Here is a 16,064-nt window from a genome sequence, read left to right on the forward strand (position 1 = left end):
GGAGTGGAGCATCTCCCGTGTGAGGAAAGGCTGAGGGAGCTGGGGCTCTGGAGCTGGACAAGAGGAGACTGAGGGGTGACCTCATTCATGTTTACAGATATCTGAAGGGTGAGTGTCAGGAGGATGGAGCCAGGCTCTTCTTGGTGACAACCAATGATAGGACAAGGGGCAATGGGTACAAATTGGAACACAAGAGGTTCCATTTAAATATGAGAAGAAACTTCTTTATGGTGAGGGTGGCAGAGCCTGGCCCAGGCTGCCCAGGGAGGTTGTGGAGTCTCCTTCTCTGCAGACATTCCAACCCGCCTGGACACCTTCCTGTGTAACCTCATCTGGGTGTTCCTGCTCCATGGGGGGATTGGACTGGATGAGCTTTCCAGGTCCCTTCCAACCCCTGACATCCTGGGATTCCGCATCAGGCAGCTTTAGCAAGGTTCGGGTGGGGGTTCCCGCACTCCTGAGCCCATCGGGTAAAGGGGCTTTGTAGGAAACACCTCAAAAATAGAATAGGCCCGGGCAAGAACTCTCAGCAAAGCATATTTTAATAGCGATTTTGCAAGATCAGGTGTTCTACCTAAAGGTAGGCACATGGAACAGGGCCGCAAATTGCTTCCCCTGCTCCTCATGAGTTGGTGCTTAAGGGTTCACAGGCTACCCAACGTCTGCCTCAGTTTACCTGTCTCATTTATCTAATTGTAACAACCCCATCCCCATATTCATTTGTTGAAAATATGGATTCCTGGCTCTCTGGTTTCCCTAACTTTTTAAATGCAGCAATCAGTTTGCATTCCGGGTTTAGTTCAAAGAGACTTTGTTTTGCATTAAGGATTCATAGTCTGATGTCTCTGGGGTTGGGCACCAGGTCCCCAGTTTTGTAAAAACAACAGTTTTCTTTCAATGGCTCCTTACAATTCGGCCCCGCTGCCTGTGCAGTGCCAGGGAGGCCTGTCTGTAATTAAATTAGGGGTTTAATTAAACCCTAAAATCAAAACCAAACCAGTTTTAGAGCTCTTCCTGCCAACAGATTAAAGACTAAGACCTACAGCGTTAGGGTGGGTTTTTTTAATTACTATAGAAAGCATATTAAACCAGTTGCAATGGAAGAGAAGCTGCTAAATTAATGTATACTGTGATTAAGACGTACCCATCATTAACCAATTGACATGAGATAAATGCTTTCTGACCACTTGCAAAACGAGGGGATATTTTTCAAGTTTTACATCCTTCTGCATGACAAGAGGGAGACAGAAGATTGAGTGATATGTTGCTTAGAAGCAAAGTGCTTAGCTTATACTTGGCTAATAATTAATAGATGTATTGTAAGTAAAAAACTAAACAATTATAATTAACACAATCAATTATTTGTTAGTATAGATGTCAAAATTTTCAAAAATTGTAATGCATATGTAATAATTATGTGAATATAAGCAATGCAAGAGCATCCAGTCTTTGGAGCACTTACGGAGGATTATCCCCAGTGCTGATAAAATAAAGAATGCCACTTAACAGTATAATTGGCTCCACTGGTATTTCTTCATTTCACAACACCAGTAAAACAGTTTTACTGCTTTTATTGCTAATGCAAATAGGCTGCAGCGAGCAGGACAGGTGTGAAGGTGCTCAAGCATGACTTGGGGTTGTCTGTCCCACCTACAAGGCGAGCTGATGGTCTTAGGCCCCATTTACAGGAGCAGAAACTGCTCAGCATTGCCAGCCTTGAGGAAAAAGTTAAAGACGTGCATCATTTTCACCTAATATTAAGGTTTGAAGCAGCAGTGATGCTGCTTTTCCTGTCATTGCTTGGGGACAGCAATACTGGGCCATGGAATTAAATCCTCCAGCATTTAAATGCTGGTTTTTCCCATCCCACCCCAAGCAAAAATGTGAAAGGACAAAAATTGGTGGAGGAGAGAGGGAAAAACATCAAGTAGATGTATAGAAATGGGTAAGTAAGTGAGGAGCTACATGCTTTAGTGGGTTTAAGTGCCTTCGGTGATTTAGGTCCTAGTTGAGTCCCATTAAGTCACGCCGTGAACACTGGGAATAGTGTTGGGTTAATGGTTGGACTCGATGATCATAAAGGTCTTTTTCATACAAAATGATTCTATGATTGATAGAACCATTTAAAAACCTCATATCTGAACACGTCACAGGTCCTAAAGGATTCCCAGCCTCTTTTCTGAAAAAATATATTTAGCTTTTTTTCTCTGCAAAGGAAGAGATTTGGCTGCTACCACTCCTTAGCAGAAGATGCTGAAGGTGAGGCAGGAGCCCTTGGAGGATTTCAACTTGCAAAGGTGCTGCTGGAGAAGAGCAGGGAGAGGGTTGGGGTTTTTTTGCGATATTACCATTCCCCTACGCAGGACAACACCTATACACAGTAAAACACGAGCAGTAAGGATATGTTGCCCTGTGCAGAGCTTTGAGGCTCAGACCGAAGATAAAATTGAGGTGGAAGTGGTACTAAGGCACTGCCAGGGGTCACAGCAGCTAAAAACACCGTGGCAAAAGAATTAACGGAAGAAAGTTCAAAAAGTGCTGGAAAAAACATCATCCCATCCCTCCTCCCCTCCCAGCTTCATGTGGGCTCCAACCCAGACCTCAATTCCTAGAGCAAAATCTTTCATGGACAGTTCTGCAGGATTAAAAAAGTACGACGAACTGCATCAAGCTGTAGGTAACCATCATCTTTAAGGGCAGATGATTTTGCAGAGATAGCACAATAAACCTCTTCTTTCTGTTTACTGGAAAACTGCAGACACTTGGTCTTTTGTCACTGTTGCAGAGTTTTACATGAACTGCAACCAAATACAATTATCCAGCCACATCAGCTGACACATTTAAGGGTGTTAAAACAATAGCAAATTGAGGTGCGTGTCTAAAATGGGGAAATCTGCTCTACAAAAATAAGCGTGATTACAAGAATATTAAAACCCCTTTACAAAGACTGTGAAAGGAGGAGATCAAAGGGACACAGATGAATAATTTAAAGTGTGAGATTTGGGTGTTCAAGAGTTTGACAAAGCACTTTGGGACAAGTTTCCAGCTAGATGCTACATCCTGGCTTGCATGGAGGTCCCTCAAAAGTAGGGTTGAAAAGAAACCCCCACAATAAATGCTCAAACAAAAAAAAATATCAAGTTTTTAATGAACATATTCAACAGAATGCAGCAACAACGCTGTCTTCTACACAGCAATGATCCCTTGTAATTTGCCACAGCAATTTTTATTCAAATACAAAGAGTAACGGGAAAGCTGGGCAGGTTTTCCTGTGGACAGAAGTCTGGACCTCGTTATGCTTCACATTTTATCCACAGCAAGTGGCATCTCACTGTGCCTCATGTTATTGTAACGAGTGCTTCTGATCAGAGGTATCCTCGTTGGGCAGTATAGAAGTGTTGGAATAAAAGAAAACAAAGTAAACATAGAGTTGTACATCCTTGTGACAATCCCTCACCGTGCCAGATAATCCCCCTTAAACCTGGGACTAGTCCCAACACCGAGGCTTTACTCAGCTTTCTGTCTAACAGAAATTCGTTCGGTTAAGACGGAGACGTAGAGTTTCAGCCAAGCATACGTGATGCCCAGAGCACAGTACACAGAGGTCAGCAACAGAGGGACAAAAGGAAAGTGCCGTTTCCAGGGGGTCAGAGGAAATACCATTTCACAGAAGATTTCCAAAGGCACCAGCTGGACGAGGTAGATTGTTTCAAGCCAGTTAAGGAGAGGCCTCTCTCTCCTGTCAGGATAAAAACAGTGTTAAAATACATGATGTTAATTAAAATAACTACTTCAGGTTCCAAGATGCCCTGGAATCAAAGTAGAAATCTCAGCAGCTGCTCCACTTTACCTCACATCATTCTAGTGAACAAGAGACCTTCACACACACATCTGTTCCACTGAGAAATATGAGATTTATCTTAATCTCTGCCCCCCAGTCCCAAGCTTTGTGTAGGGTGTACAAGCTAATCTCTCCTGCAAAGGGTTTACAGAGGAATTCATGATATTCTGGAAGGAATTTAGGGGTTTTTTGGAAGTTAGAAACAAGAAACTTTCAAAAGCTCCATCATTAGGCAGAAACTAAGCTCTTACAGAGGTTTTTAGTTAGAACTCTTGAGATGGAGGGAATTCTGGAATCCTAAAGAGGGAGAAAGCAGTTTGGTTGAAATAGGATCACCTACAAAAAGCAGGTGACTGAAGTAGTGAATACAAGTTTACAGCATTTCCGACAGCCTTCATTATGGTTTGATTTTGCCCTGAAAAGTTTGGGAAATAGGAAAACAGAGACTACAGAGGTTGTAAGGATAAGCACTGTGATAATCTGGGAAATCATATGTCCTGACAACCAAGCATTTGCAAGAGATTTCTTGACAAATTACAGCTTGTAAATGCATGTTATTTGTCACCTGTCCCTTCCACACATGAAATACTAAGTACTCCTGCAAAACAAAACACGTAGTAGTAATTATAACTACTAGCACAGACAAACAAGCTCCAGATAATTTGATATTACAGCATTTAATGCAGCAAGTTAAATCCTCAGAGGTTACATCATTACAAATTTGTTCTTTACCAGTGCATCAAGCAGGTGGGGATTGACAGCCTGCAGGCAGCTGCAACAATTCAAACAATTCATGGATATGCTACAATAATCCTAATTTAAGCCTTGCCTCCTGACAAGAAGAAAGAGGCAGCAACATCTTTTGACCAGTAACACTTCAATTTGATACTTCAGCATCAGTTTTCTGTGCTGTTTGCCCCTTATGACAACACTGTTCTCAGTGACAGAAGAAATGGTTTTGTGCTCTTAGCTTTGCAAACAAGTTGCTTTAATTACCTGAATAGAGATTTCAACGAAGAGAAGCTATAAACAGTGAACAGCAGCATAAGCAGTATTTTAATTGGAAGTTCTGAAATAAAAGGAACATAACACACTTTTAAAATTAATTATAAAAACCTTTTGCTATATAAATTGCATTATCTTTAAATCCTACTAATCACTGCATTGTCCAACTTAACAGCACAAAATGTTTTACTGCTTAGGACACCTAAACATAAGCATAGGTATTTAAGGTAAATGCCAAGTGTTCTTAATTGCAATACATTTACTTCAATTATCTATAAACATACCAATTATAATTACAATATGACAACACTGCAAATAAGATTTTCCTATTAAAAAAATAATCAGAAATTACTGGGCTGGAAAGCTTAAAACATAGATGTGACATCTTAATCAACAAAATCTTAGTTCTAGGTTGTGTGGTAGATGAAAATTAAGTAATAAAGAAAGCAGAGGAAGTTTCTCATTTTGTAAGGCAGCAGCTTCGCTCTTGCAAACATGCAGCATCACCAGACCAGAAGGGTTTGAGAGTCTGGATTTGAACTGTCCCAGAAGAACAATAAATATGTTATACTGTTGTAGTTAGGAAGGCAAAAGGTTTAAGTGAAGCAAACAGACTCTCGATTAATTGAAAGGGGAGGAGGAGGAAGAACCAACAGCCTTCGGTCACAAAGACAAATCTGTGCCTCCACACACCAATTTAACTGATGCTGCTGCATGATTTTTTTTTTAGTTTAAGTGCATTACTGATAGCAAGAAGTAGCAGTCAGCTGGAAAACAGCCTACCAGGTTTGCAGTTTCAAATTGTCTTTATCACTTTTATCACACGGTTACGTTAGACAGAGGGAGGTTTCTAGAACTGTGGGAGGATGAGGGATAACGAGTATTGACTATGACAATTTCCCATCTCTGCTTGAAATTAAAGCCTTCAAAACAATTACCTGTGTGTCACCTCTGGAAAAAACCAACAACAACAGCAACCCTCTAAGAAGTAAATGAAAGAAGGAAAACACTTTACCTGCTGGTGTGAACAGCAATGGAAAAAGTGAGAAGTGCCCCGTGGTTGTCAGAATCAAGTAAATGCCAGCATCCTTTGCTCTCTGAACAGACAACAAGCTAAAAATGACAACAATTTGTTACACCTTTGTCTTTTAAAGAAGAAACTTAATTTCAGCAAAGCATTACACAATTCACAAGAGATTGAAGAACAGGTGAAACAGTTTCATAATACCCCAGTCCCTCCAAACACTGGAAATGTGCTGAAGTCTCCTGCATCCAAAGCATATGGTCTGAGAGATAAAAATGCAGAAGAAAAATCAGCCAGGAAATCCTTCCCCAGAAAAATCACACAGCCACTGAATACAAATATCAGAAATACCAGAGTTTCCTATAAGCGGTCTTTTTCCTTTGCCCGCAAGCTGCTAACATTGTCATCCCTACTTTTTCCTTTTCCAGTGTTAATTCTTCCCTTCCCACAATTCCTACTTCAGGAGTTTAAGTATCATCAAATCTCTCAACAGGAAAATCCATTTTGTGGCAATACTGGTCAGGCAGCTTATGAACTACAGCCTCACTTCTACCCAAAACCAGGCATTAAGTCCTTTTGGTAGAAACTGCATTTTGTCCTTGTCAAGCATAATACAGAAGGTCCCTTTCCTCAGTTGGCTTCTGAACAACCTACCCAGCATTTTAAATATGAACCAGCAACTCAAAAGACTACAATATTTATACATTTGTCCTTGCCACAGTAGATCTCTACACTTAGCTATTCAGAGAGCATAAGAACATCATATTGAGAATAAGAACTATGCATGCTTGCCAAACTGGAGTATGACAGCAGCATCAAATGCTTCAAGCCAGGCAAGCCAATGATTTTTTTTTCTTAAGACAGGAAAGCCTCAAGACACACAACAAATAGGTCTTGGACTTTTCAGATGCAATGAAAGTACAGCACAAATGCAGTATTAACAGTGGGGGAAACAAAAGACCCTAAGAAAGCAGCCTGCTTTTGTCCACCACATTACAAGTGAAATGTATTATCAAGCCTGCTCCCAAGCTATCACTGAGAAAAGGAGGCTTCAGAAAAATCAGCCAGGAAACCCTTCCCCAGAAAACCACATCCCCACTAAACACAAACATCAGAAATACCCAGTTTTCTACAGGTTTTCTCCTTTCTACAGAAGGAGGCTTCAAGGAAGCTAAACAAATTCTTTTCAGACCTGTGAGTTCACATACAGCCTAAAGTCTGAACCCCATTCTTTCATAAGATACATAGTATACAGAAAATCTGTGTTCTTAATACAATTCAGCATTCAAAGAGAGACAGAAGAGTATGTAGCAGGAAAGCCTGTGTCAGACTCCTAAACCAACTGCTTCGTCATCCCAGCACCATACGCTTCTGTTCTTCTGAACATTTGTAAATTAGTACCAAGCTTTGCTGTGCCCCACAGAGCTGCTACCAATAAAGCTCTACTTAAAAATTCTTTCAATGCAAACTATTGTAAAATACAAGCCAGTGTTAACATGTCATAAAAGACACTGTTTAAGACCACACCAGTTTCCTATGTATGCTATACTAGCATCAGCACATTCTAGTGTTAAGGCAGCCACATTTTATTGTGCTCAAAACTAATTTACTTGAAGTGCACTACAACTTTACAGCTTAAGGCATTTTATATAACCACGTTCATTTTCTGAAATATACTGAAAACAAACTGAACCTCTCTGAGAATTCCTCAACAAGTGGCTGCAGGTTCATTTGGATGAGTACGACGTACAAAATCACTCACCTTAAAGGTAGAATAGCAAGGAGTATTGCCTTTTCATGCACGTGCCAGCCAAACATGAAGGAGCTCAATGCGCAAAGAACAAGGCACTGAAGAAAGCCCCTGGGCCCTTGAGGTTTAAACCAAAGACAGAAAACAGAGGGCTAGAAACAACAGGCAGAAACAGGACTTCAGTGAAAAGGCTGGCAATCCTGAACACAAGCCATTGCCCAGTGAGATTCTTTTATTTCTTTTTCAGTGTTAATAAACAGCACTGCACCCAGGTCGTGCCTGTGTGGCACAAACACTCCATCGCACTGGAGGAACCATATGTATTTGGACATATAAGTAGAGCCTTAAGGTCTTAATCAATGTAACAGAAGGACAAAAGGACAAAAGTAGACTGAATGAGTATAGCCTACTCCCTGTTATTAGTGTTGCGAGAATTGTCTTTGTATCTATGCCACTATACTCATTTTATGAAAGTTACTACATAAATGTGTTGAAACAAAGATTTCCAGTTAAGGGCTAGAGTGAAGGAGACTGTTATCCAGGTAACTACTTATTGAACCTTCAATTATTTGCTTGTCACGCAAAGAACGCTACGCTGGCCTGTAGCTCATGTTGGGAACACCATAAGCTCCCTGGTTCCACCAGTATCTCTACCCACATCCCAGTTCAATTACCTTCTATCACAACAGGTGCTTCTAGCTCAGCATATGGAGTGGTTTTGATCCAAGACTGTTTTTAATAATCTCTTAACCCTTCTAGAGTTGACAGGGGCCATAATTTATCCATACTTGAATAAAGCAATCCAGAAATATATTAATCCTCCATTTATCCTAATAATTGTTTTTTAATTATTTTTAAAGAAAATGTATTTGTTGCCCTGGAATTAAAATTCATGGGAAGTGCTTACTAATCAAATAAAATCTATAGGGGATAAAACACATCAACTTTCAAAAAAAATATTACTTATTCTTACCAATATAGATATGAAAGTACAGATTAATGTCGCTAGTGGAGTCACAGAAGGGAGAACAGTATGCTGAAATTCCTGAACCAGCCCTCCTGTCATTGAGGCTTTAGGAATTTTTGTTGGATCAAGCAAGTTACACTTTAAACCTAAAAATAAAACACAGACAAAAAAAAGCACAAACTGATAAATGTTAACAACAAAAATAAAGTAGTTGAACTCAGTACATGGCCAAGTCTTTTCTTTTTTAAAGGACAGAAGAAAGGAACGTGTAGCTACTGCTACACGTACTACGCACTGGATTTTGTAGACAGTAAGGTGATTTAAGGCAATCTGAAAATGTCATTTACTACCTGCATTTCAAATAAGGATGAAAGACAAAATTCAGAGAGCTCTATCTGCATTTAGGCATCACATAATAAGATTAACATACTGTACCAAAAATTGTTAGTGCTTTATCCATGGCATTGTACAAAGCCCAGAAGTTAGGGGCCCAATATGCATGGCAGAGGCCTCGCTTGAAAGGAAAAAGCCGTGAAATGATTTGAGGCAGCTGACCCTACAGAAAACAAAAGAGAAAGAAAGAGTCCCTTTAGATGAGACATGGTTTATAGTTTTATAACACAATTTTCTAACAGTCCAGGGGAATAACGGGTGAAAAAAGGGTTTGTTACCAATACTATGAAGGGGCCCAATGAAAGAGCAGAAACAAGACAGACAATCAATCCCAGAAGAGTCACGTGAAGCAAACTGAAGCTTCTCCACTTCACAGATCCATCTATAAGAAGCAAAAAGATTGTGAAAAGTTACTGTTGTAAGCAGAGGGAGACATAACATTTCACACTAATAGTGAATTGCCAGCATCTATCTAAAAGGAACATATAGCTCTTTTCATCAATAAATTCAGTTGCTTCCTTCAACAGTTTACATTTACTTTTTCCACATTGCAGCTCTTCTACTTTACAAACTTTCAGTATTTTTCTCATTCAAGAGAAGTGCTGTTAACAAGAGGAACATCAAACAGATTTTCCAGTGCTAAAAAGTGGAGATAAACTCCAAGAAGGGCTTTACTTGATACTATTTAACTGTTTCATATCCAGATTAATTCTTATGGCTTTAAACTTCCACCTGCAGTTTGTTCATGTTGTTTTTTCTTAATAAAGAACTGCCAAGAAACATGAATTTTACATAAATAAATTTCAAAGATTTTAACAGCTCTGTTACCTGAGCAGAATTTTCATTTGACCCATAGCCATTTCATCCCAACAATATCTGCATGTCTTAAGTCTTACCCAAGTCCCACTAATTAACACAATCCCCCAAAAGCAAGTGAGGAAAAACCCATCTTACCTGCGTTATTTGCAGTAAAACAATAGGATCGTAATAAATAAATGCCATATGCTGGGGCCACATATATATAAATGTGCTTGAAATGCAGAAGAACGGCAAAAAGAAAAGCGCCCTCCAAGTATCTTTTCTAAAGGAAAAACAAAACAAACCCCAAGCTTTTCTACTTGTTTTCCCTTTGTACAGTGAGTTTCAAGTACTCCTCTTCCCCCCTCAAACTCAACAGATAATTAGACATGCAGTTTAGCACAACTCAACTTCCAGCAGCTCTCATTAGGCTGCTCATATTGAGGGTAACTAATGCACCTAAAATACATGTGGTGACAAGAGGAAAGAGCCACTCAGGTTTACCTGACACAGTCGGGCAACAGAAAGAAGCATCAGCCCAAACAGAAAGCCGTTGTACTGAAAGTGAATATCTGAACTGGAGTCAAGGAAAGGATAAAGCAAGCTTGCTTTACTACTATCAGATTTCTGGGAAAGACTCCAACTTATAAATAAATTCAAATTAAAATGGAACTTGCATCAAGAAAGTAGCCTTAAATTCACTCTACATAGAGTTTTGGTTAAGTAATAACTTCATATGTAAGCACAAAGTCAACTAATACTAGTACATTATCTTGATGAAACAAAGCACAACAATCTGACCACATATGTATCATGCAACTTTACATAAACCAAAACAAATAAAAGGTTAATACTCTGCTCTTTGAATTTTTAAATATTAGTTTTTACCTTGCATTGGCTAATGGATGGAAACAGTAAGCAGGAAACTTAGACAAGGACTGGGACAGACAAAACTACTCCTTTCTATAAAAGAATTACTGTTTTTCAAATGAATTATTGTTTTCCCCTGTATTACCTCCTCAGCTACATCAGAGCATGTTGTATCAAGACTGACTCACCACAACTGGACTTCCCAGAAGCGTTTTCATATCCTCTTGAAAAAAACCCTTGCTAATTCTCATGTAAAATTAACCAATTGAATACAGTCTGAAAATAAAGCACTTGTAGAGATTTTTCTTGCCACGGGACAAACCTAGAACCACTTGCAAAAAAAGGGGCTCTCTGCTAATCCTCCTGTAGGCAGGTGGAGAAGCAGCCAGCAGGAACAGGCCTGTTGCTACCAGACCTGTCTTCCTGCAGCTCTGGCACATAAGACCAAAAATGAAACAATTAGCATTTTTCCAAATAATAATTGTAATGAAAACATGAAGTTATTCAACTAAGCCCAGAAACACAAACAGTAGTGTTACATGCTGTGATAATCACAATAATATTCATGGGTTTCTACCACACACTGTAACAGATTAAGAAAACCCACAAACAACCCACAATGACTTGAAAGGATACGATCCACAATTAACAATCCAAAATTCCACAAAAGCAGAACAGCAAGAATAAATGTTGGTTTTTCCAGAATATCCTTTGCAGCTCGTTTCCCATTTACACATCTGCAGCATCTGAAAAAGAGCAGAAGAAACAGAAGTCTTAACTGCAACAGCCAGCAAAAAGAATTGTTGCTTTTAAGAGCTGAGTAGTGCACTTAACCTGAAGATAACTCTTTTAGATTGTTACAGGAGGTAAAATAGGCAACATAATTCTCAAAACATCTTCTCCCCCTCTACTGTTTAGGTGTAAGATAAACATTGCATGCATGCCCTGATGTTGTGAAAGAGAAATCTTCATGTTGGCAAATCAGACTGCGAATAATCAGTTTATCATCAGGAATACCAGAGTGACTGCATATTTGAGGATACAAGCATTTTGTCACAAGTTTCCTTCATGCTTCTATTCCAGAAAAACAGGGTAATGTAAAAAACAGCTGGGTGCACCCAAGCTGTCCTGCAGCTCCTACATAATGAACCCAGTGACAGAAGCAAAACACCTATAATGTGTGAAACAGTGGCTCATTTCTGAATGTGTACAGATCTGGTCACATGTACCACAACAGCACCTCCAAGAACAATAAAAAGTTAACTTGTGTTTAGCAGCATCTTTCAAATTTCTCCTTTAATAAGTTAAAGCAACTTTGATATTTCCATGCATTTACAAGCCTATTTGTACAAATAATTATTTGTTTTTACTGTAGAAAAGTCTATATATCAGTGACTACCCACTGTCCCTAAAATTAGAACACTAAGACTTACTCACGAACTGCATATATGAAAAGGATATCTGTAAATATGACAGAAAATCTTTGGAAGAAGACAGTTGCACGACTGGTGTAATTTAGATTTTCGATAACCAACATCTTGGGGTCGAAGTACTTGGCAACATGTGAAAGCGCATATTCAAACCAAGCAAAAAACGGCGGATAATCCAGGGTCCATTCTGAAGTTGCCTGAAGACAAAATGAGAATAATTTAACACAAATCATGCTGTTTATTCACAGTAAATCAGCTGACATATTTTATCTCAGTAGCCTCTATTTAACAGAAACTACCACACAATAAAGTTCCCAGCTGTATGGTGCTGAATGTGACTTGAGGTGTTTTTCTGGTAGAGGGATGGGAGTTCTCTTGATTAGTAAAAAGAGATGAAACATATTGTGAATCTGCACCTAACCAACAGATAACTGCTCTTTATATATCAACTTAAGAGTAATGGGGCCAATATTAAAAAAAGTCTCAAGAAAACAGTGAATATTTGGCTACATAAGAGGATTCGCCAGCACAATCAGCCTTCTTACAGCTAAAAATAATTGTATTTTTTCTTATTAGTCAACAGGCCTAATTCTAATAAGACCTCATCAAGATTGGAGAGTATTATTTGATCTTTTCCCACAAGGACAGTTATCATGACCAATTAACTCCTTGGCTGTGCAAATAGGAGAAGGAGAAATAGGAACAGAGCAGGTTGGGACGGGGTATATTTGTCAGTGTGCATGTTCCCAAATGCTTATGTCCTGTCACCAAAAGGCATCCTGTGCTTTGGCACTGGGATCACACAAATTTGTTTTACAGTATCGGATCAGCCTTTCAAATTTCTGACCAGCACAAATAATTTGTTCCTGGATAAACAGTTCCCAGACACTTACATGGAGGAGTACTAAAGACTATGATACTTATCCCAGAATTCCAGGAAACAGCATAAAATAGATTAAATCCAATTGTGTAGGCTGAGTCTATCATCACCTTAAAGGTGATTCATCTAGATTAAAATCAATACATGCTAGTAGCACACCAGCAGCGACTCAAAACTTTAATAAAGCGATCGACTTCACAATGCATATACCCATTTATATGATTCATTCTTTATCGTGATAACTACGTATCATTAATGACAAGAGTGAAGAGAACAGCAACTTAAGACTACGGTGCTGTGTTACACAGCCTAATAATTCATGCTCCTTAATTGTCTTTTCCATTTCACCTTCACCCGTACTAGTAGCTTCCCCAAAGAATTCTCATTTTTAAACTAAACGCTACACAGGGCAAACAAATTGTGATCAGTATGTTTTAGAACCACTGCATTACAGCTGCCAACCATCAGTAGCCATGACATGTTCTTTCTGCAAATAAAAGTCTTTCTCCTCTCAAGTCCCAAGCAGCAAATGACAGGATAAGAGGAAACAGCCTCAAGTTGCACCAGCGGAGGCTTAGATTGCAGATTAGGAAAAAAATCTTTCCCAGAAAGGGTTGTCAGGCATTGGAACAGGCTGCCCAGGGCAGTGGTGGAGTCACCATCCCTGGAGGGGTTGAACAAACACAGAGATGAGGTTCTTAGGACACAGGTAAGTGCCAGAGTTGGGTTAACGGTTGGACTTGATGACTTTGAGGGTGTCTTCCAACTAGAACGATTCTATAATTCCTCCAGCATTCACATAGGCTGACATACCCAATATACCTATAATTTATACACAGCTAAAATCCCCAAACACGTACTTACTTCATAGTACCACTGAGAGAGGGGTAAGTTGTGAGTGATGGCAAGCCAGTTCCTGTGCACTTCAAAGTCTGTGGAATAACTACAGACAGTTTATATTGAGTCCCATAAAATCACTCAAAAGAGAAACACTTCAGAGCATATCACCACAGGTAGATAAAAAGGAATTGATCAGCTCTAGGGCAAGACTTGAATCAAGTAACTCAAACGATGACAAAGATGCTGCATGAACTTTTGTGCCAAGGGCATATACAGGCAACTGTAGCACAATAGTTATTTATAGCCTTGGCCTTTTCTGACACTTAATGCCAAAATTACAGGTTCTGATTGATTTAACAGCAAATTGATGGGGGGGCGGCAAAAAAAGCTGCAGTGCCTTTTAAAGCTAAAAAAAGCACTTTTAAAGGCCCTCCCGAACAATAGCCCACTGGGCACAGCTTCAGACACAAAAGCAAAGCTACTGCACACTGCCCAGAGGACGAGACACCCTCACCCGCTCCTCACAAGCACCCGGAAGAAATAAAGACCCTCAGGTCATCAGGGTCCCCTCAGGACCGGCGGCCACTCCCCAGCCCCGGCCCCGGCCGCCCTGAGGGGCGGTGGAAACCAACCGCTGCCCCGGGAAGTGCTCACAGGCTGTACCGGCACCACCCCTCCTTCCTCAGCCCCGGGGAAGCTCCTTACTATGCGGGGATGAGGAGGCACTTGAGGAAGGAGACGCCGAGCGCCAGGGCGCGGAACCAGCTACGGCCGCCCGCCGCCATGGCACGCGCCGCGCTGACAGACGCGCCGCGCTGACAGACCCGCCGCGCACGCGCGGTAACAGCAACTGCCGCACCGCCCGCCCGGTTTGAAGCGCGAGGCCCCGCCCACCGCGGAGTGCGCGCATGCGCGGGGCTGGCAGGGCAGAGAATCGATCACAGAATGTGAGGGGTTGGAAAGGACCTGGAAAGCTCATCCAGTGCAATCCCCCCATGGAGCAGGAACACCCAGATGAGGTTACACAGGAAGGTGTCCAGGCGGGTTGGAATGTCTGCACAGAAGGAGACTCCACAACCTCCCTGGGCAGCCTGGGCCAGGCTATGCCACCCTCACCAGGAACAAGTTTCTTCTCATATTTAAATGGAACCTCTTGTGTTCCAGTTTGATCCCATTAACCCTTGTCCTGTCATTGGTTGTCACTGAGAAGAGCCTGGCTCCATCCTCCTGACACTCACCCTTTATATATCTGTAAACATTAATGATGTCACCCCTCAGTCTCCTCTTGTCCAGCTCCAGAGCCCCAGCTCCCTCAGCCTTTCCTCACACGGGAGATGCTCCACTCCCTTCAGCATCTTTGTTGCCCTGCGCTGGACTCTCTCCAGCAGTTCCCTGTCCTGCTGGAACTGAGGGGCCACAACTGGACACAATATTCCAGGTGTGGTCTCCCCAGGGCAGAGCAGAGGGGCAGGAGAACCTCTCTGACCTACTGACCACCCCCTTCTAACCCACCCCAGGTACCATTGGCCTTCCTGGCCACAAGGGCCCAGTGCTGGCTCATGGTCACCCTGCTGTCCCCAGGACCCCCAGGTCCCTTTCCCCTACTTTGCTCTCTAATAGGTCATTCCCCAACTTATACTGGAACCTGGGGTTGTTCCTGCCCAGATTCAAGACTCTACACTTGCCCTTGTTCTATTTCACTAAATTTTTCCCCGCCCAACTCTCCAGCCTGTCCAGGTCTAGGGCGGTGTGGGCAGGGACCAAGGGGTGGGGATTGGGGAGGGGGGCTGTGGGTTTGGGGTTCAGTTGTGGGGTGGGGCCTGGGCTGGGTGGGGTCTTGGTGATGTTGAAGCAGGGTGGCTGTGGGACCAGTTGTGGGGCTGGGTGATGGGGGACTAGGTGTAGGGCTGGGTGATGTGGGATCAGTTGTGGGGTTGGGTGATGTGGGATCAGGTGTAGGGCTGGGTGATGTGCGATCAGTTGTGGGGTTGGGTGATGTGGGATCAGGTGTGGGGCTGGCGGATGTGGGATCAGGTATGGGGCTGGGGGATGTGGGGTTGGGTTGCTGTGGGATCAGGTGATGAGGGACAACCAGTGGGGCAGGAAGGTGTGGGGTAGGGTGGTGAGGGACCACTGGTGGGGTTGGGTGGTGTGGGGTTGTGTGGTCTGAGGCCAAGTATGGAGCTGGCTGGTTATAGGGCCTGGGTGATGTAGGGTTAGATGGTGAGTGACAACCAGTGGGGTTGGGAGGTGTGGGATCAGGTAT

General features: G+C 41.8%; 1 protein-coding gene across 5 annotated transcripts; it reads right to left on the minus strand.

Moving 5' to 3' along the window:
* Positions 1-3,116: 3,116 nt before the first annotated feature.
* On the minus strand, positions 3,117-14,649 carry ALG8 (ALG8 alpha-1,3-glucosyltransferase). Of its 5 annotated transcripts, none has more exons than XM_005500621.3 (13): positions 14,504-14,649; positions 13,823-13,901; positions 12,082-12,275; positions 11,285-11,394; positions 10,283-10,350; positions 9,935-10,061; positions 9,259-9,362; positions 9,023-9,143; positions 8,594-8,733; positions 7,633-7,772; positions 5,862-5,959; positions 4,838-4,910; positions 3,117-3,739 (listed from the first exon to the last, which is right to left on the minus strand). In XM_005500621.3, the coding sequence occupies exons 1-13, from the start codon at positions 14,581-14,583 to the stop codon at positions 3,508-3,510; spliced, it is 1,566 nt and encodes a 521-aa protein (XP_005500678.2). In that variant the 5' UTR covers positions 14,584-14,649; the 3' UTR covers positions 3,117-3,507. The 5 variants fall into 5 exon arrangements, with proteins under 5 accessions (XP_005500678.2, XP_064884705.1, XP_064884771.1 ...); XM_065028633.1 differs by having other exon boundaries at positions 12,086-12,275; positions 13,823-13,890; positions 14,504-14,643; XM_065028699.1 differs by having other exon boundaries at positions 13,823-13,890; positions 14,504-14,642.
* Positions 14,650-16,064: the final 1,415 nt, after the last annotated feature.

The sequence above is a fragment of the Columba livia genome, chromosome 1, assembly GCF_036013475.1.
Source record: "Columba livia isolate bColLiv1 breed racing homer chromosome 1, bColLiv1.pat.W.v2, whole genome shotgun sequence".
In the NCBI taxonomy this organism is placed as follows: Eukaryota; Metazoa; Chordata; class Aves; order Columbiformes; family Columbidae; genus Columba; species Columba livia.

Coding starts and splice junctions, on each gene's coding strand:
- ALG8 (XM_005500621.3), bottom strand. CDS start 14,583: ATGGCGGCGGGCGGCCGTAGCTGGTTCCGCGCCCTGGCGCTCGGCGTC. Junction 12,276..13,822: donor TCTCTCAGTGGTACTATGAA/GTAAGTACGTGT, acceptor TTTTGTCTTCAG/GCAACTTCAGAATGGACCCT. Junction 9,144..9,258: donor TGGGCCCCTTCATAGTATTG/GTAACAAACCCT, acceptor TGTTTTCTGTAG/GGTCAGCTGCCTCAAATCAT.